This window comes from Pavona decussata, unplaced genomic scaffold (genome assembly GCF_977016875.1).
Source record: "Pavona decussata unplaced genomic scaffold, jaPavDecu1.1 SCAFFOLD_14, whole genome shotgun sequence".
NCBI classification, from domain to species: domain Eukaryota; kingdom Metazoa; phylum Cnidaria; class Anthozoa; order Scleractinia; family Agariciidae; genus Pavona; species Pavona decussata.
In genome coordinates, this window is record NW_028145437.1 from 472,501 (window position 1) to 492,516 (window position 20,016).

General features: G+C 42.2%; 2 protein-coding genes and 1 long non-coding RNA gene across 6 annotated transcripts in view; 1 reads left to right on the plus strand and 2 right to left on the minus strand.

The window, feature by feature from the left end:
• The window catches only part of LOC146487570 (uncharacterized), an 18,821-nt gene extending 12,435 nt beyond the window's left edge, over positions 1–6,386 (plus strand). The window contains exon 4 of the long non-coding RNA XR_014868507.1: positions 5,258–6,386. This is a non-coding gene — a long non-coding RNA (uncharacterized LOC146487570). The remainder of the gene's footprint in view (positions 1–5,257) is intronic.
• Positions 6,387–8,894: 2,508 nt separating this feature from the next.
• LOC146487572 (uncharacterized) lies at positions 8,895–10,118 on the minus strand. Its single transcript, XM_085128848.1, has 2 exons — positions 10,035–10,118; positions 8,895–9,612 (listed from the first exon to the last, which is right to left on the minus strand). Exons 1-2 carry the CDS (start codon positions 10,100–10,102, stop codon positions 8,895–8,897), a joined length of 786 nt encoding a protein of 261 aa, XP_084984974.1. The 5' UTR covers positions 10,103–10,118.
• Positions 10,103–19,547, minus strand: LOC146487573 (uncharacterized). Of its 4 annotated transcripts, XM_085129792.1 has the most exons (4): positions 18,651–19,547; positions 17,230–17,283; positions 14,341–17,003; positions 10,103–13,995 (listed from the first exon to the last, which is right to left on the minus strand). In XM_085129792.1, the coding sequence occupies exon 4, from the start codon at positions 13,487–13,489 to the stop codon at positions 10,250–10,252; it is 3,240 nt and encodes a 1,079-aa protein (XP_084985918.1). In that variant the 5' UTR covers positions 13,490–13,995; positions 14,341–17,003; positions 17,230–17,283; positions 18,651–19,547; the 3' UTR covers positions 10,103–10,249. The 4 variants fall into 4 exon arrangements, with proteins under 4 accessions (XP_084985918.1, XP_084985901.1, XP_084985911.1 ...); XM_085129775.1 differs by having other exon boundaries at positions 14,341–17,784; positions 17,882–19,547; XM_085129785.1 differs by having other exon boundaries at positions 17,230–19,547.
• Between the last annotated feature and the right edge of the window lie 469 nt (positions 19,548–20,016).

The window sequence follows — 20,016 nt, forward strand, 5'->3', positions numbered from 1 at the left end:
GGAGATACAGCAGTTTTGAAACATCAAATGGACACTCAGAGCACAGTGTGAGCCACACGCATCCATAGTGGTCACGTTCAAATGTGAGATCACGTGGGCAGTGACCTTTGATAGTATAGTTGCATGCAAAGCATCATGGGAATGCTCTGAAACCCTCCTTGGGTTTGACTGTACCAGCATGTTTGCTTAGTTATAAGTAAAGTATCAAGGTTTTGTGTTGGTCATCCTTAGTTTGTAGATGTGCCCATCTTTTGCAGCTCTCCACTTCATAACAGCAGCTTGCAAATTGAAATTTGGTCTTCCTGGACCAAGTTTTACATGAATCAACTTCTGTTGAACATCTGGTTTGAACCTGTTTCTAGATGGGGTTAAAAATACTGTTTTGTACAAAATATCCTCTCTCGCATCCAGCAGTGTGTACTGCCAAAGTACACAAGCATTTCATTACATTGCAAGCATTACAGGTCTGAAAAATCTTTTTCATGGTAAGTGACAATAAAATTCCAAAGCTGTCACATACAATCCCTGGGGTATTACTCAGCTAGAACAGTTTTCTTGAGCGGCTACCTCTCCCCATCCAGATCAACAAAGTGGTGATGTGGACTTTTCTTTCATCACCCCATTTTCCTTTCGAGTAGAGGTCTTGGGAGCTCCATAGTGATTACAAAGCACTTTAATCTCTTTCTTGACATACTCATTAAGCTCTTCAGATTAGAGGAAGGTTATGGGTCTTAAGGCCAGTACACCAAAAGATGATAACAAATCATCACGAGGAAACCTTAAAATAATATACAGTCATAAACAAATTGTTTGAATTTAAAGATGGGTAATCTGGATCTGATGGAAAATTAAATAACAATTTTCAACTGATACTTATACCTTTCTATCCTTATACCTAACCTCTATTGTGTATTTTCTATGAGCGTGTTTGGAAAAACTCAACCAGTCTTTGCAAGCTAAAGTTAGTCTTGGTCACAAAATGGCCTTTAAAGTCTTTAAAAGACACCTCCACTTCCACATCAGTTGCCAAGTCTTTCTTCAGCCACTGCATATGTGGTGTCTGCATGGACCTCACTCTCTTAAAGTCAGAAATGCACAATTCAAGTTTTACCTTATGGAAAAGTTTTCATTGTAGATGAAAAAAATCAATAATCTAATCTTAAGTAAAAGAAACTGCAAGTGCTGCTTTCTGTTGAAGCTCAAATGTGCTACCAAGGTTAATGTAGCATAACAGAAACTCATTGGATGCAGTGGAGAGCCTGCCTGTTACAGTCAGACCTTCATTAGTGCTACAACCACATTTCCTGCTCGGAAAACTGAGACAATACAGTCACCGGTGGCATGATGTCCATCATACAGTCCATGATTGAAATGAACTTGTCTAGTGTAATCTGTGACAAGACGAGAAAAAGGAACAGTATCACATTTTTGTGTATCTCAATCCACTTTCTCAACAAAAATTGGAGACCAGATATGTCATCATTGCTGTCTGGTCTCATATATTAATCCAGTTCCCTAATCTTAACCCTTTCACCGTAAGATTCCTTCCCGGGAAATCTTCCTGATCGGCAAATTTCTAGCAAAATATCCCAAAAACGAATCAACTTTCTTTATTTGGTGATAGAACCTTCAAGGAAGGAAAATTTATAAAGCAACCCTACATAAATTTGAAAGAGTAATAAATTTCCTTTCCAAAAATGTAACATTTGTATCTATGACTGACACTTTTGAGCAAAATCTCGATTCTCATAAACGACCAATCAGAGTAAAGCTGCCAAAGCCAAGATTTAACCTATGTGGGCTACAAGGGCATTGTCCTTTTTCATGTTTTGTGGCCCTAAAAGTGTGGGTTTCAGTCACCTATTAAATTGTCTTCTCGTAGTTACCTAAATTAGCAATTGTTTCTTGTGTTAGAATGTTTTTTTCTCCCAGATATTCCACACTTCCGCATCAACAAATCAGAACGTGCATGTACATAAAGCAAGTGATCTCCACTGAATTACAATGGTTCAGCATAAAACTGTAGAACTGTTTTTCATATTCTAAATGACAAAAAAATAAATGTATTTCAACAGAATATCTGCAGAGACTAAGTAGTTAGTCCATCACTTGATATCTTGACTGACGAGGTCAGTGATGTTCAGTCTGAAGAAGCATTTTGCCGCCAGTATTCTACCTGTGTGTGAAAGTAGTTGCGTTCTCTTGAGATACAAATAAACATCACAGGCCTCACATTTGAATGTTGTTTTTGTTATTTTGTGGGGCAATTCAGCATTCGGAACATCAGGGTTAACTGCCATGAATCTGTGACGTTTCTCCCTACAGACTTGGCAGGTGTGATCACTTCCCTCTCCTTTTGCCGGAAAGTGTGAACACTTTGAACTCACCCACATTTTCCAGTCGAAATGGAGTTTCCTTTCTCTTTCTTCCTCTTCTAGCCTTCTCTGTTCCCCAATTTCCCACCAATTAATGGATCAGATCTTCCCTGAAAGTTGTGAAATCCCTTCTTCTGCAATTTTCAGGAGCATGCTCTGTGAAGTGACCCTCTACAATGTAGGAATTATAGCCAGCAATTTCTTGGCACTTGATGATGAGGCACATGTACCACCGAAGTTGCTTTCTGCTTTTACGAACTGTAGTCATTTGATCATTAGTGTCCACAGCTCCCATGTTTGCATTGTAGTCAACTACTATTTTGTGTGACTCGTCATCGACCTCAGCATATTGCCCAGTGCATCTGTCCTTTTGTTGACGCTGAACAGTTGCAACTTCATGGGGGTAGTGAGCAGTGGATAAGAAGTGAACAGCCTCTCTGTCTTTCCAAGCAAGAGCCACTGTTCCTTGATAAACTCTCAATAAAGAGTCACCTCGATTTCGTCCTCGAAATGCTTTCAACTCAGCTGAATATCCCCTGCAATTGCTTTGAGTTGTCCCACACAAGTAAATTCCTCTCAATCTCATGAATATGCACAGTGCAAGACTATTGTGCCAGTTGTCAACGAATAAAGGGACTCTGCTTTTCTTATGTCACAAGGAAGACTCTTCCAAAGGGTGGCACCACTATAGCTAAAGCTATTCTTATAATAGTTTGTGCGCGTTAATGGAACATTGAGCTTATTCTTAGTCTCTTAGGTTATACGCACTTTCTTGCTTTTTCAAATTTAGAACGTAAATAGTCTGGAGCTAAACCGTGCAGAGACTTATAGACCATGATGGCTTTTTGTATTTGCTGCTGGAAAGCTAGATGTTTCCATCCCAGGAGCTCAAAAAAAGTGACCAGCATCAGCGTCATAATTTGAATAAGTCAAAACACGGGTTCTCCGGTTAAGTCCGGTGAAAGGGTTAATATTTAAAAGTAAGTGGTGTGTAATAATAAATCAAATATTTTCCCCTTACCTCATACTTCAGACCAATGGCTTTTGTATCTTTGCTGTCAGCACTGCCTGCTTCTCCCAGGTAAGTAAGGGGACCCCTCCAAGGTTCTGTACACAGTAACCAAGGCATTCTAGTAGTAAGTAAATTGTGATCATCCAGGTGAGTGTAGTCCTGAGAAGGACTGTTTGAGGTGACTTTGACTTACGTTTCAACAACCTGAGCAGAAGACATCTTCAGAGTCAAGTGAATTGTGGAACGTCGTATATATGTCTCTGGTTGTTAACCTGATTGGTCAACAAAGTCGAGATGTTATTGGTTGTTTGTCAGTAAGCCGTGATGTTATTGGTGCTTTTCCATCCGTCTTTTGTTAGTCAAAAGTCCATGGGTCTGTTGTTGGTAAAATGTCTATTGTTTGTCTATTGTTTGTACGTTGTAGTAGGAGAGCCACTGGACAGAATCCAACTCTTTATATGTCAATGCGGTGTCATCAAGAATTTCCTGCACTTCTTTGACTTTGGCAGCCCTTCCTGCTGCTGCCCTTAATAGTAGAATAGCTTTCTTAATTTTCTTGTTGAAAGGGTCAACAAAATAATGCTACAAACCTTTATTTTTACTAGTCATTACAGATGCATCTCCTGCACTAAGACTCATAATCTTCTCTGGAGGTGCTTCTCAATTTTGGAACTCTGATAATATCCTCATTTGCTATTCCTGTTCCTGTTGAATCTCAGTGATGAAAAGAATATTTAAGCCATGAATTTAAAAGTTTTCTTGACTTTGTTTGACTTGATGAATCAAAGGCACTTTCAACTTTGATCAGCTTATGCATGGCTTGTCATTGGGTTTGGTTAATTTTGGACAGGTTCTGCATTTGGTAAACCTTGGGCAGCTTCTGTGTTTGGTGCATTTTGGGCAGCTTCTGCATTCAGTGATTGAGAAAAAAAGAAAAGTCAATCTGTTGTTGTGACTAAAGGGTTTTGGGTTTCTTTTTTGGAGGCTTCCCCATCTATTTGCATAAACAGACAATCCAGGAACATGTGAGCCAGGAACATGAAAACGAGTCGTGGCCATCTTGGTTTTTTAAAGGTAACTGCTGTTCAGTTTAGTCTGACACAACACGCTCAGTGTGTTGACCTTCCATCTGTTCTCTTTTTTATTGAATTGTAGAGAAAAAGCCATTTCAAACATGACAAGCCTGGGCATGAAACAAATGTTTTCATCCAGATTGACACACCCAGATGTCATTTATGTGTCTTTGCCAACATTTTATGCATCGAAGACACAGCTCAATAGATCACTGCTTTGATGCCTGTTTCACATAAAAGTTACTTTGCCTAAGGTTGAGCAAAGTTATTACCAGCATTGTGTTACCTCCCATTATTGTTGGTGATTCAGCCTTTGGAGTCACCAACTGCAGCTGATTTTGTAAGGAGTTGTAAGTGTCATAATGTTCTTCTTTGAAGTGAAGAAGTATTTTTGTCTAGACTGGTTGTAAGAATGATTGCAAAATCTGAGAATGCTAACTTTAGAGAGTATGATGAAGAAACAAACATGGAGACTTTTATTGTAATATTTTAATTAATTAATTTTAATATATTAGTTTCATAGTTATAACTTCTTTACATGAGAGCCTAATTTAAGTTCTAAGGCAATATTATTACATCTCAAATACGTTTAAAATACTTTGACATAGATAGAAAGAATCAACATAAAAACCCCTCAATAAGGTAACACTGAAGCAACAGTCTTGATGGTTTTTTTTATAGATTCTTTAAAAAATAGCTAAAGACTATGAATTATTTAAATGTAGAGGGAGAGAATTGATCAGCATTGTCATGGTTTTCACCTTGCATAAATTACATTTATCCACATGTAACTATAGATGAGCTTGGAGGCTGGTGCCCTTAAGGTTGGTGGAGCCAGGCAATCAGGCACAAGAAAGGTGGTATCCATGGCAACCCATCAGACCACATGACTCCTAGGTGCTTGAACAAGGAGGGACCTGTAATACAGGACGGAACAGGAGAACTGACTCCCACCATGGCTGAAACAGAGCCAATCATAGTGTTTTGACTCTTTTGTGATTTGGTGTCTTTGGCCTTCATGGTCGGGGACAGTTGACTCCATATGAGAGGGTTCACCTTTGGAGTGCGCATACCTTGCTGTTCATTTCTTTGATCTTGCCTAGAAACGGAGCCAGAGCAGCTGAAAACATACCGGCTAGTTCCTTGTTTTGACTAGATTGGCCTGTAGGTACTATAGTTTCCTTGTCCGTGTCATTCCTGACAACAGCTTGTTCGTGACCCTCTGAGGCAGCCATTTCAGGTCTGAGCTTCATGGCGCACTTTGTACCAAACAAAGCTATTGGTACCTAACTACATTAGGACCTATTAATAAAGTGATTGAATCAACTGCGTTGAATACAAGCAGGAGTGTGGTTTAGCTGGGGCTAACTACCTTTGATCCCTTCAGCAATGGAAAATATCGTTGAAAATTGCTTATCGAAAGAACGCATTAGTCTGCGGAAAGTGCAAAATGTGCAATGACTTGTGCAAGCACTGTGCTATTTCATGGGATCTCTGCCTTCTGGTCATGTGATAGAATTTCAGGTCAATAACTTAATCTCGTAAGAAACTCCTTCCAGGCCACAAAGAGCTTCTCCTCTTTCCATGAAAAAAAGTTGGAGTCCCCTGTTATCTTTTTTGAAAATAAATAAACATCCCAGGTGGCACTTCTTTTTTTTGGGCCGTAGTTTTCCTTTAGTCTAAATGTATGGCTGGTGTGTGTTCAGCCAAGAAAGAAAGTTTATCCATGATACCCTTTCTACATTCTGCTCCTTTGTGACTAATTTGGGTGTGAGTGGTCCCATGAATGAATCTCTGAAGTAGCTTTGTGTCACTGAGTGTCACAAATGCTGGCCATAGAAGTTCAAGAAATACCTCAGGTGAATAGTCATCATCTTTGCAAGTGTTTGTTTCTGTTGTCATATCCTTTTGCCACTTACATCACAACGTTTCTCCCGCAGGACAGGAGCTTTGCTGTTTAACAGGATCTCTCTTTTTCCTGTAGTTGAGAATTGCTATGATGTTCTTCCTTGTGGTAAAAATGGTAACATAACTTCTCTGTCATTTGGATTTGACTTTTTTAATGATTGATGTATAACAAGACTACAGTATTTTTGTAGCTTCTTGATTTTGGTGTTAGTTAGCCTTCCATGCCACTTATTGGTTTGCCATCCTCTAGTTTTCTTTTGTCCTAGCTTTCAAGCTTCAAAGGTGTCTGCCCATCTTTTTTGGACATGGCCAACACAATCCAACTTGCTTACTTTACATCCATCATACACATTTTCGATACTGTTGAATGCTTCACTGTCCCATCTGAAATAATAATAATAATAATAATAATAATAATAATAATAATAATAATTGTAATGATAATAATTCTAATAATAATAAATACTTTATTTATACTACAAAGATAGATAAAACAGCTGGTATGAACCTATGTGTAGATAATAAAATATTTCAAAATTACAAATGATGAGAATGATGTATTATTCAATGAATGAAGCAGGCATACTCGGAAAAAGGAAATCCGAGTCCTGCTATCAGGAGTTTAACCTTAGACCTTCCAGAAAAAAAGTGGAAGACTAACATTAGCAATAAAAAAGGTTATAAAAAATAAACGACAGTCTACAGTCTGTATTCATACTGTAATCTGTCCTACTCTAGCAACTGCTAAAATGTTTTGCTTTAAAAGTTTCTAAATTTAGCCCATAGTTCTTTGGGTAAATTGTTCCATTCCTATCTTCCTGTGAATTTAAATGTAGACTGGTCAATAGCATTCACTTGTACCAAATGTTGTGCAGTTCAATTGATATCCTCCAAAGGATAAAACCACCACTGTTTACTAAAATTGCAAAGAATACCAGTCCCAGGTGCCATCAAAGCTATCAGAACATCTGACCTGCATTTATGAGCTCTTCCCCTGTGTAATCTCTAATTCCTAGGATGCTGTCTACCTGTTTGTGGTATACAAGGTATGCTCATGGTTTCACAGAAGGATGCAAGCCCTTCATAACCTGTATTGGATTTCAGAGAGTGATGAACAGCTCTTTTGTTTAAGTCAAAGGTCTTTCCTCTTTTTGTGATGTTGGCAGATGTCTGGAGTGAAGTGCTTTCATTGGTAATTGGTTATTGCATTTGCAGCATGTTTTAAGTTGCTCGATATCGATGCAATAATTTGAAAATGTTGAAGGTAGTTGACTCTTGAACCAAATATATTATTACATTTTTGAACTATTAAAAACTTCCCTTTGTGTAGATTTTTGCTATTTTCAATTATTTGTGTTAACTTTCAACTCATCGTCAATAGATGAGCTTGGAGAAGGTGCCTAAGAGAAGGTGGCGCCGTGCAAGAAACGAGAAACGCGCAGAGCAAGCAGGTATCCATGGCAACCCTGAGAATGGCAACCACCCTGGCACCATCACACTGAAAGAATCAGTGGAGATACTTAGCAATCCATACACTTACCATGACCAAAAGAAGGGAGGGGGGAGACAGGGAGCGAAAGCACGCCACAAGCAGATTCACTGATCGATGCAGCATGCACGCCCTCACACATCTGGAAGGCATCAGATATCACGCCCTGCAAAAACCCGTATGTGATCCAGAATGTGAATGCCCACCCAAATACCGTAGGACAGCCTTGGCTCGAGTCGAACTAAGCCTAAATTACATTAAGCCGCATTTAAACTCATCGTCAATAGATGAGCTTGGAGAAGGTACCTAAGAAAAGGTGGCGCCGTGCAAGAAACGAGAAACGAGCAGAGCACGCAGGTATCCATGGCAACCCTGAGAGCGACAACCACCCAAAACCCTTAGCCCAACAAGGTGCTTGGAAGGGCAAAGGGCCTGTGAACAAGGGGGGACATGGGACCTGAGCCACCTCAAAAACGATCCCAAGCACCCTCCCCCAACTCAAAAAAGCGTAAATAGGAGAAGGAGACCCACTTACACAAGTATACGCCGCAAGGCATCCAGCATGACACACAAATGAGGAAAGCGCGAGGGAAGGAGCCTGCCATACCCAATAGGCCAGGCTGCAAAGTCCACAACATTTAAGGCACGTAACTATGCCCCGGTTTCTCCAGAAAAAGGCAGCACTCAGCACGTACGTTGGCCACAGCCTGCCGTATCCAATAGGCCAGGCTACGTGAAATCCCCGCTCAGGAGGCGCAAAAGTACGATCGTATCCCCGAATCATCAGTCATGCAACCTTAGTCAGGGAGCAAAGACCAAAAAATGCGAGTTTCGTTCAACCATCGCCACAGAAAAGGTCTGACACTTGATTCTGGTAGAGAAAGGCCTCCTGATGAATGCTAGGTAGTTCTTAGAGTTAAAATGTGGTATACATTTCAAAATACAGGGCTTTTTTGTCACGCAATTTACAGTTCTGCATGGAAACGAGGCTGAGACCTTCATCGGTCTTTAAGCTCGCAATCAATGAGCGAATGTGATTAAATAGTGATGGAGACTTTGCAAACAAGTACGTACGTTGTTAGTTCCAACAGGCTACTCGGCACTGGCTCTTTCGTCATGTAGACCGGCTTCAGCAAGGGGCTGTCTGGCACCCATCCATTACTTTCAGGCTGTGGGAGATCTTGGATTGGTGTCAGAGCCTTTCTCCAAACAAACGCTTGATAGTTCGCACGTTTCAAGTGTTGGAGTAAGCTGTCAGATGTAGGCGGAAGCAGCTCGTTCTTTTGCTTTTTCTGACAAAACAGGACATATCTCAGTTCATCCGCAGTGCGTGGCATCTTCCTGGAGCTTGGATACAAATCACAAATAAAAGCTTCACATTTGTCAGCAATGTCATCACTTAGGCTTGGCTGGGCACCGAGAAGACATAGACTGTCTTGATGCTGTTCGCTTCTTGACAGCAGTTGCCATCCTTTCTTCTTACCAATTCCGGCAAGGGCGCTAGTTGAGTCGCAGGCAGTAATGGCGTGAAAAGCTAAAAGGGCACGGCACATCTTCTCGCCTAGCTCGTGCGATACTGCATGAACTGGAACATAACGAAGGCGGTCTTTCACACCAGTTTTGAACCAAAACTCAGCACAGTTGATAACAGAATAATGGGCTACGCTGAGAGCGAGAACATCAGTGTCTGGTGATTGTAAGACAATACGACATTCTTGAGAGTTATCCGCAGCGTACTTGGCATGCAGCATTAACCTGTGAAATGACAATACAAATTAAACAGTGTCAAATTTTTATGTTATATCACATATTATTAGAGACTGAATCATTGTATAATGCAATTCCAGGTATTTAATTGACTTAGTGGCCATCGTTTATGAACCATTTTATCATGCCCGAGAAATAGAGACCATTTAATTGTTTTCTGGTATTAGCATGATTCAAGTGATATAACTTGTTTGTTTTTAATAAAAACATTATTCCAATTACGCTTGTTAGACATGGGATGATTATCGCCAACTCGGAGCTACGCGTCTCGTTGGCTATCTATCATGGTGATCTCATGTGCTCCTGCATTGAATATGCCCTTGCAATTCAATATGCACTCACAGTTAATTGTTAAAATTAATATGAATGATTCCAATTCATAGAATCACTTTCGAAACTATGTTTCTCACCGAGTGTCTGCTTCTTCATGGTCTGATTCCAGATCGTTCACGTCTTCACAGTGGCCGCTCCTGACCATCACTGACCGTCTGCCATTCTTGAATCCTCCACCGATGACAAGGGTCTTGTCTGGAGGAAGCTGCTGTCTTCCCAAGTTGCAAAAAGACTCTGACAGAAAGTCACATAGATTTATCTTGTTCTGCGGATTAGGAATAAACTTTCCCCACTATTTCGGCACAGGAGTAGATGGTCCATGGATTTTGACCTCCAACGAAGCGCTCAGGGAACCTCTGCTTGCACGTTCTCCTGCTTTTATCAATACATCCCAGTATTGGTCGAAGACGATGTGAACTTCTTTGCAGTTGGAAAGCGAGGCAGTGCTGACCTTGAAGTACTTGGATGCGAGTTCTCCAAACGTACTACTTCCTGCTGATTTCAATACTTGAACTAAAGCCATACCATCGATGAGATGAATGGTGTCTCGTGGGAAAGGTTGGAGTCGTGCGCAAACGTTCACTTTGGCTTCAATGAGAGCTGCCAGGATGCTCTTGGTCGTCTTTCTTAAGCTGCCATCATGATGTGCCAGTGAAAACGGGATAGGTGAGAGCTCATGGCATAGAACTTCCTTCAAGTTTATCTGTCTAACGTTAGCAGCGATCAAAAGGCGTCCAAACAGATCTCTGTCAGCTCCGACTGTAACCAGTTTGTCATTGGCTGCCTTAACCTGAACTTTCTTTGTCGTGACTTCAAAGGTTTTAACTTTGAGCTTTGGGATCGGATCCCAGAAACTGATTTGGTTACTGTTCAATCGTTTTTCTACAAAGGTGTTCATCTGCTCGCTTCCCTTTTTGGTACTGCTTACTAAACCATCAACGATATCGACGGGTAAGACGACACCAGTAGCGAAGTTGACTAACGATTCGGTTTCTTGCGTGAAAGGATTACTCATCAGATCGCTTGTGAAGCAAGAGATAAGCTTCTGAACATCAGCCTCATCGCGTACTACCCGTTTCGCAGCAGCCTCTTTATGTACATCTACGCGACTTCGCTCTTGCGTAAACATATCCTTGAGAGCCGTTGTAACTGATGCACGCTCATGACTAGTGAGGAACCATCGATCTAGTGCACCTGGGTTCTGTGAAATTCCAATTATCCTCCCTCTCGACTTAAAATCGGCATTTATGGACTGTTCAAGTGCCATGTCCGTCCACACCTGAGCAAAAGGCTTACTAGAACGACTAACTGCATGATTGCCATTCACAAATTCTTGATGAACTTCCGGATGCTTGGTGACCAACTGCCTCATGTCTGTTATGTACACAGGAAGCCAGCGCGAGTAGTTTGGCCTGTCCATGGCGAAGAAATATGGGACCATAGCTGAAACACTCAGCAGATGCAACTCCCAATTCCCAGCTCTCTCAGCCTTGACAAATTGCAAAAGCAGCTTAACCATACGCCCATACTCCTCCCAGAAGGCAAACATCTTCGACTTTTCTTTTGATTCGGCTGTGAAATCTTGAAAAAGCGAAAGTAGCTCTGCAGTTTCTTGTCGCAGCTCCTCCACACTGGCTCGAACTTCTGCCCTCGCTGTTATCGCGCGCCTGCATTCTTCAACTTTGCTTATCAAGGCATCCTTATCAACATTACGCTCTTCATCATCACCAGTGTTTCCTGCGTACCAGTCAACAAAAGCGTTCCACATCAGTCGAAAAAAAGCCTCCATTGCTAGCTTGTGTGCGCGAATTCCTCTATTGTAAGACTTCCCCTTCATCAGCGCTGACGTTGTTCCTGCTGCGTAAACCCCAGACTCGATAAGAAGGTCTTCCAATCCAGAACTGTGGAACTTCTTGCCAAGCAATGAGAGGAAATTCAGCGCTATGTGGAATCCCCCAAGCCGAATGACAGTGTTCGAAAACTCCTCCGCAAACTTCATTTGAATCTGCTTCGCCTTTGCGTAGATAGCGAGGTCAAATGTGATGACGGTGTCGAGCTGTCCAAGACTGGCACAGATCGTCTGGGCATGTTTCATAACTGTGTAAACTGTGCTTAGTTCAGTTGACGAGCCTTCGATCATAGGACAGTAGCCAATCTTGCTCACAGAGGGAAGGTCGGGATACAAGATCGAGTTGAATCCACCCCAGCTTAGAACTGGCTGCACTTCTTGCACGGCAATGCCCGTATCCATTAAGCTTGCTGGTTTGATACAAAGGAGAGCCCACATGTCGTCCGTATGGAGAGCGTCAGAAAGGACGCTGCCCTCACCCCTCAACCATTCCATGTCAACTGCGCCGGTATACTGAGTAACTGCAGGTCGTCTTCCGTGAGCTGAGCATTCTTGCAACTCATAGATACTTCCACTTCTCTTCAAACTACGTCGTCTCTCGGAATGATCTCCAGCTATGGTAGGTGGTAGTTCTGGGCCAAACACCTTTCTCTGGTACACAACCATGGTTGTGGCATGGGTGGTGTTTTTGCCATCTATCGTTTCCTCGTTCAGATCGTTATTATCGGCAGCAAGTTGCAAGAAGGATCCTGAAGAGATGTTAGATGGGATGACTGTTCCATACGTTTCTACTCTCGCTAATACCTCCGTCGCCAGACTTGTATCAACTGCTAGCAATTCTTCGTATGACGAACTGTGACCCATTCGGTTTAAGAGGACAACTAGCTGCTTACATCCAGTAAGGTGATGAACCGCCATTGCAAGGCCTATTTGCTTTGGGAGCTTAACGCGGGCGTTTGATGTGCAGTGGATGATGTCCTGGGAAATACTCAGAATGCGTCTCTCGTCCTTTATCTTGACACAGGGATTTGGTCGCTCAAAGTCGTCAACTCCAGTCTCATCGGATGTAATCATTATGCGAACTAGCCAGTACAGACTAGGGGGAATGATTCTTCTCGCTGACTCAAGAGATACATCGTGTGCGTTAAGGGGTCTTAATGAGATACCACTGCATTTCCGTATTTCCTCCTTAATCCGCCGTGCTACATTTACAATCTGCTGGGCACTATCTGAAACCTTGCTTTCTGATCTGATAGTGGAAATCTGTGAAGTAGCAGCAGCATTTAGGACGTCTTGTAGAGATATGTTGCTCGAATAGATAACCTCTGGCTTACTCTTGTCAGAATGCTGGTGGAACACGATGTTTTCTCCGAAGTGCTTCTCAAGTCGATGTTTCAGGTGCTGTTTGCTGTAGCTTTCAGCCTTCATTCCCTTGTCCTCCAGGTGCTCGCGATATTTCGACAAAAGCGATGACATGTCGTATGCCTTTCCTTGGAAAATACCCTCACTTATTTCGGCTGCCATCTCTTTGAATCCTGTGTCATATAATGTTTCTGCTTCCTTTTCTTTAAAGCCCTGATGCTTTAGATTGGATTTGCTGACATATGAAGCAAAACACGTTTTATGATATTTTGCCTTAGCAGCTATCAGGTCGTTGTTGACTGAGATGAGGACATGTAGCATTTCTTCATCCCCTTTACTTTGTACGACTAGGGGGAAACGTGGAAACGTTGTACATCTCCCGGCATTTTTTATATGTCTTATTTCGACAAATGAAGCACTTGGACCAATCTATAGAGACACCAGCCGAAGATCTTGAAACTCTGCGTGTTTGCTCATTAGTAGCTCGGCTGTCCTCTTGACTGTGGGTGCTTGTAGCGTATCGTACATTCTGCTCACTAGTATAGGACGAGTAACACGTGGAATGCCAAAACACATCACGGCTTATGAGATTGGGCAATTCCTCGTGGAGCCTATCGTAAACCTCGTCTTTACGAAGGACGAGTGTTCTTTGTAGATTTTCAATTGAGAATCTTTTCGCTCTTCGCAGAATTTCCTCTGTATCGAGCTGGCATATAATGCATTTTGTGAATGCAGTCAATCGTCGTCGCTTTGACTCAGGAGGTAGTGGTATTGTCAAACCAGAAGCGTTATTTTTCTCCTTACTGGCCATGTAAATCAAACGTACCCTTGAACAAAATAAATTGAAATCTATGACACACAGTCACTAAACAGCATTTCATTTTTTTTATCTTACATGAAAAGAGCATTTCAACTTATACATTCTAAGTATCATTATAAGAGTTGCGAATGAAGATTTTTGTTGTACGTCCATAGAATCGAAGAAATTAAAACTCTTTCATAATGCCTGAAAATTACTCGATAACGGCTACAAGGATGATGTTAAGAAATTTTTAGTTAGGAATTATATATATTTATAAATATGTATTCATAAATAGCTCACACGGGCAAGAAAACGTTTCTTTTAAAATCTTTACTTTAAATATATATTTAAATAAACTAGATATACTTACAGTCAGAGCAGCGAAGTTGTCATGGGCGCCGCCATGTTGGATCATGTGAGCCTCGATCTCAATCCACACAGAAACGAGGTTACGTTTGTCTGTGTGCAAGCTTGGAGAAAGCTCTCTCGGGAAAAAACGTTGGGAAATCATTGGCATTTAAACAGAACGAGAATATAATGCATTTTTTTTTATCTATACGTTTATCACGTTTGTCTTATTAATATCTGATGGAAGATACACTGCTGTTTAGCTTTAACCTGTCTTCATGTGGGCTTCAACAAGCTAAAGATACTTTTAATTCGACATTACAATTGTTGTGGTCAGATACCCTGGCTCAGGTGGTAATTAACCCAATTTCTAATGAAGTAACCGTAATATTCACAAAAAACGTGCGTGCGTTATTGACGAACTTGATATTTCCCAACAGCATCGAGCAAAAATGATCACGTGAGCAGTCACGTGATGTTTATCATTATCATCGTGTCATGTGTCTTACATATACGTAATGTTTGCGAAGTCTCCATCACTATTTAATCACATTCGCTCATTGATTGCGAGCTTAAAGACCGATGAAGATCTCAGCCTCGTTTCCATGCAGAACTATAAATTGCGTGACAAAAAAGCCCTGTATTTTGAAACGTATACCACATTTTAACTCTAAGAACTACCTAGCATTCATCAGGAGGCCTTTCTCTACCAGAATCAAGTGTCAGACCTTTTCTGTGGCGATGGTTGAACGAAACTCGCATTTTTTGGTCTTTGCTCCCTGACTACCTGAACGTCAAGACGAGAGCAGCCCCTAATGCCCAAATTGCAGTCGTGTAAGGACAGAGTTGCGTGATCCGAGCTCTAATAACACTGCAATCGACTGGAAACCAACAGGCCACGGTGTGAGAAGGCCACCAGCGACTAGCCCAATAGTGCCAGTCTACCCGTATTGAAAAGCGCAGCTGTGCCACACAAAAAACGGAGCGGTAAGCAGGAGTCCGCCATGTTTAAAAGGCTGAAAGAGGTGAAGGGTACAGGGCTCTGGGGCCGAGTTCCAACAGCCAACAAACCGGATGGCGAAGTTCAGGAATGAGGAGTCAGAAGACAGGACAAATTAGCCAAGGCCTCAGCGGGCATCCTGATATAAAGCTGATACGTGTTACTAGACCAACGACCCAATGCCTGAATAACGTGGTCAGGGATGCCACGGCGAGCAGCCACCGTGGCCGCACCAATCCGGAAACTGTGGCTGGAGAAGTTGCCGGGAACGCCAGCCCTAGCCAAAATCTGTGTCATCCAATTGGTAAGGAGGGGTCGAGACAAAGGCCGACCGTCCTGAAGCAAGAACAACGGACCACTTGAGTTACCCTTGATAGCCAAATAGTCCATCACAGATTGCAAAGCACACAGGGGGTAGACTCCCCTACTGATATGGATGAAGCAGCCTTTGCAGAAAGAAACTTTGGTCTGGTCAGGGTGATTTGACAATTCACGTGCAAAGACATCCGCCTTCAATGGGCTAACCATGGAGACTGGGTAAAAGGCAGTAGAAGCTGGAGAGCAAATAGACAATTCACATACATGAGGCCCAAGTCCGCCACAGGCTAGCCTAAGAGTAACCCCACCACACACACACACACAAGGAAAAAAAAAATGGAGGAGACGCATAAATTAACTAAACATGCATAAATTAACACCTTAAGCATAACTAATACAACAGCAGAATAATTAAATAATAATTATTTTAATACATCAACAGAGGAGCATAACTAGCATTGAATAGAGGCTTCACAAAAGGTCAGGAACCGAATACCTAAATTGAAACCTGATGGATAACATCAATCAATCAGTTAAGTTGTCAGCAACCGTTCCGCTAAAAGTCCGGCCCGAAGGCCACACTAAAACAAGGAATATAGTCACATGTACGACGACGCCGAGAATGAAACGTCGGGAAATACTTTCTTTCCTTCTCTATGTGCTCTTTTAGTTTCTTGTTTATTTGTTTGTTTGTCGCTTATTTTAATTTTTTTTTTATACGTTTACCAAACATAAGCAACGCGAAAGAGCAACGAGCGAAACTGAACAAAAACACGAAGAAAGTCACTTTCGACGACGTTTAGAATACTACTGTTGACGAGACTTGTTGGTTGGCGAGGAACTGGCAGCTGGAGGCTGTGCACGACATTTGCCATCACTTTGGGACTTCCGCTCGGATCGATTGGTGCAAACCAGAGCCCGATGGGAGCCAGAGCATGTTCTGCAACGATGGTGATAGCAGCAAGTAGCGTAGGGGGCCTTGCAACGTCCCTTGTTCCACAAAATACAAGAGATCAAAGAGGAGCTCAAACCCAACGGTTCCGATGAATCGAGCGCGGACCTGGCACCTGAGGAACGAACCGAAGCTCCAGCAGCATGAAAGTTAAAAAAGCTGGGCGTTCATAACAGACCAATCCAGCAGCCGCGTGGCCGCTGCATGTTCACGGAAAGCCTGATTATACGCGAACCAGACTCAGCCGTTGAAATGGTGATAAATGCGTAAACTAAGGAGCTTGTAAACCGTCAAGTCCTTCCATCGCTGCGTTTAGAATCAGGATGCACAAGGTTAGTGGCCAGCAATTCAGACAGATCCACACACTTGCCGGAGACGATCTGAGACACCAATTTTGCCGGAATCGGCAAGAATCCTGGGCCAACAACAAACGGTTGATCCGTAACCGCCAGGAATAGAACTGGGAACTTGGGCGGCATTGAGTGAAATCGGAGCAGCGAGCAAAACGCTTCTCAAAGAATGCGCCAACGACGAAGCGAGCGCAGGTATTGGCATCGCAAAAGTGGAGACAAAGGAAGGAACAACTATAGGAGCAGGCCTACCCTGAGGGGTCGTACTGGCGGCCTGTCTGGATGGAAAACCTGGGCCAACAACAAACAGTTGATCTGCGACAACGCCAGGAATAGAACTAGGAACTTGGGCGGTATTGAGTGAAATTGGAGCAGCGAGCGAAACGCTGCATACATACATACATGCATACATACATACATACATACATACATACATACATACATACATACATACATACATAGTTTATTTGGTAAAGCAGGTTGGGGAATTGGCAAGACATTAAGTCCTGATGTGGACCTGCGCTATCTAAAATGATCAATAAATACACACCTAAATATTAAATAACAAAGGATAAATAATGATACATGTAACTAAAATAGATAAATCATATTCAAAGGTCAACATTCAAAATATTAAAAATATTCAAAGTCTAAAGATTTGTTGGAGATGCTGCAGGAGGCTTTAGCAAAACTGATGGATTTTAGAATATTCTTATTTTCCTTGAGTTTTCTCTCGAAGGAAGTCAGGTTTGAACAGTTCTTGATGTCATCAGGAAGGAGGTTCCAGGATAGAGCAGCTCTATGTTTAAAGGAAGATCTTCCCACTTCTGCTCTTGGTCTATGAACCTCAACATTTAAGGACTTTCTAAGATTATAAGTAGTCTCAGGTTTCATTAATCAGTCATTTAGGGGTTGGATACTATTTCCACGATAAATGTGGTACGTAATAACTAAAAGTCTCTTAATTTGAAATAAAACAATAGAGTTCCAGTGTGGGGCGCTCATGATGTCATCACTGCGGATGTTATGGGGTAGATTGTAGATAATTCTTGTTGCTCTTAAATGGATTCGATCGATGTCATCCATCAAGGCTGAAGAGCAAGACCCCCAGACTACAATACCATACAAAACACTGGGAATATATGTTTTATAGTAAATAGTTTCCAAGATCAGTTTCGGTAAAAACTTTATCCTTTTCAAGATTGCAACTTTGTTGTTGAGTGACTTACAAACGTTCTTGGTGTGTTCTCGCCATGACAGCTTGTTGTCTATTGTTAACCCAAGACATTTAGATGATAGCTTGTACTTAATAGTGCTGTTACCATATGTCAAACGTGGCAAGGGGCCAATAAAGTTCTGACTCGAAATTATCAGGGCTTCAGACTTCGATTCGTGGGCTATTAATCTGTTAGACTGACACCAGGTATACACCTGGTCCAATATAGATTGTAGCGTCAAGATGATATTGTCAAGGTTCTTGCCAATTGTAAAGATTCTGGTATCATCAGCAAACAAATAAGGAATGCTCAAGGAATGCGCCAACGACGAAGCAAGCGCAGGTATAGGCATCGCAAAAAAGTGGAGACAAAGGAGGGAACAACTATAGGAGTAGGCCTACCTTGAGGGGTCGTACTGGCGGCCTGTCTGGATGGAAAACCTGGGCCAACAACAAACGGTTGATTCGCGAGAACGCCAGGAATAGAACTGGAAACTTGGGCGGCATTGAGTGAAATTGGAGCAGTGAGCTAAACGCTGCTCAAGGAACGCGCCGACGACGAAGCGAGTGCAAGTATAGGCGTCGCAAAAGTGGAGACAAAGGAAAGAACAACCATAGGAGCAGGCCTACCTTGAGGGGTCGTACTGGCGGCCTGTCCGGATGAAAAACCTGCCCCTGCGGCCAAGAGAGATGACGTTAAGGAGCCAACAGACGTACTGGAAGCGGGAATGGCGATGGAACCCGCCGAGATGTCTGGCGTCTGGGCTGCCTGCTCGCAGGCCTGAAAAGCAGCCTGAACAGTTTGAGTAATTAACGCCACGATGTCTAGCGAAAGGGATGAAGTTTCTCCAGTCACTGGGGCATGGGACACTGATGAAACAACGGTAGTTCCCAAAGCAGATGGCTGAATGGGATCCGCCCGAACCGCGTGGAGTGTTGGCGCCGTTGTCAAAACCGCTGAGAAAGCGGGAACGGGAAAAAAGCCGCTTCTATGCTAGTGTTTGTTTGACGGGTAGCCATTACTAACACACACTAAAGGCCTGAAGTCAACGCAATAAAAACAGAGAGCAAAAGTATGCTACGAGCAGATTCACTGATCGATGCAGCATGCACGCCCTCACACATCTGGAAGGCATCCGATATCACGCCCTGCAAAAACCCGTATGTGATCCAGAACGCGCATGCCCACCCAAATACTTCAGGAGAGCATTGGCTCGAGTCTAACCTAGCCTAAATTACATTGAGCCGCATTAAAAGAAACTGATTCATCATTAACAGAGACTTTTTAGGCTACTTTCTGCATGTAACTATGACACTATTGTTGCTTGTAATCTAATTTCAAAAAAGCAATAAAATACACTTTGCAGTCCAAAGACTGAATTGCGTGTACAGCTAATTAATTGTATGAAACTGAAGACACAATATATACAAATAAGTAAAAAATGTAGAAAAATTTCGTAACGACAGGTAACTTATAATAAAGAAGCTAAGATATCAAATACATAGAACTATGTGAGAGGAAAAAGGATTGAGACACATGTCACATGTTAATTAATATAATCAAACAAACTGAGGATGCAGATGTCAAACTATGGAATCAAAATTTGCATATGGAAATCCCTGAAAAAGACGTGAGGCCTTGATGGTATTTCATGTTATGATCTTTGTAATACCATTGCAGACACCCTATCCCTTGGTGGCTGGTAAATACGGTAGGAAATGGTTTGCAAACCACAAAAAATGTAGTTGCATCCGTATACCCCTTCTCTATGGCAGAAATGGCTCTGCCTGGCACTGCACATTAGAAAGGATCAAAAGTTATCTGAACATGCTTCTCTGGGAAGAGAATACAACGGAACTTG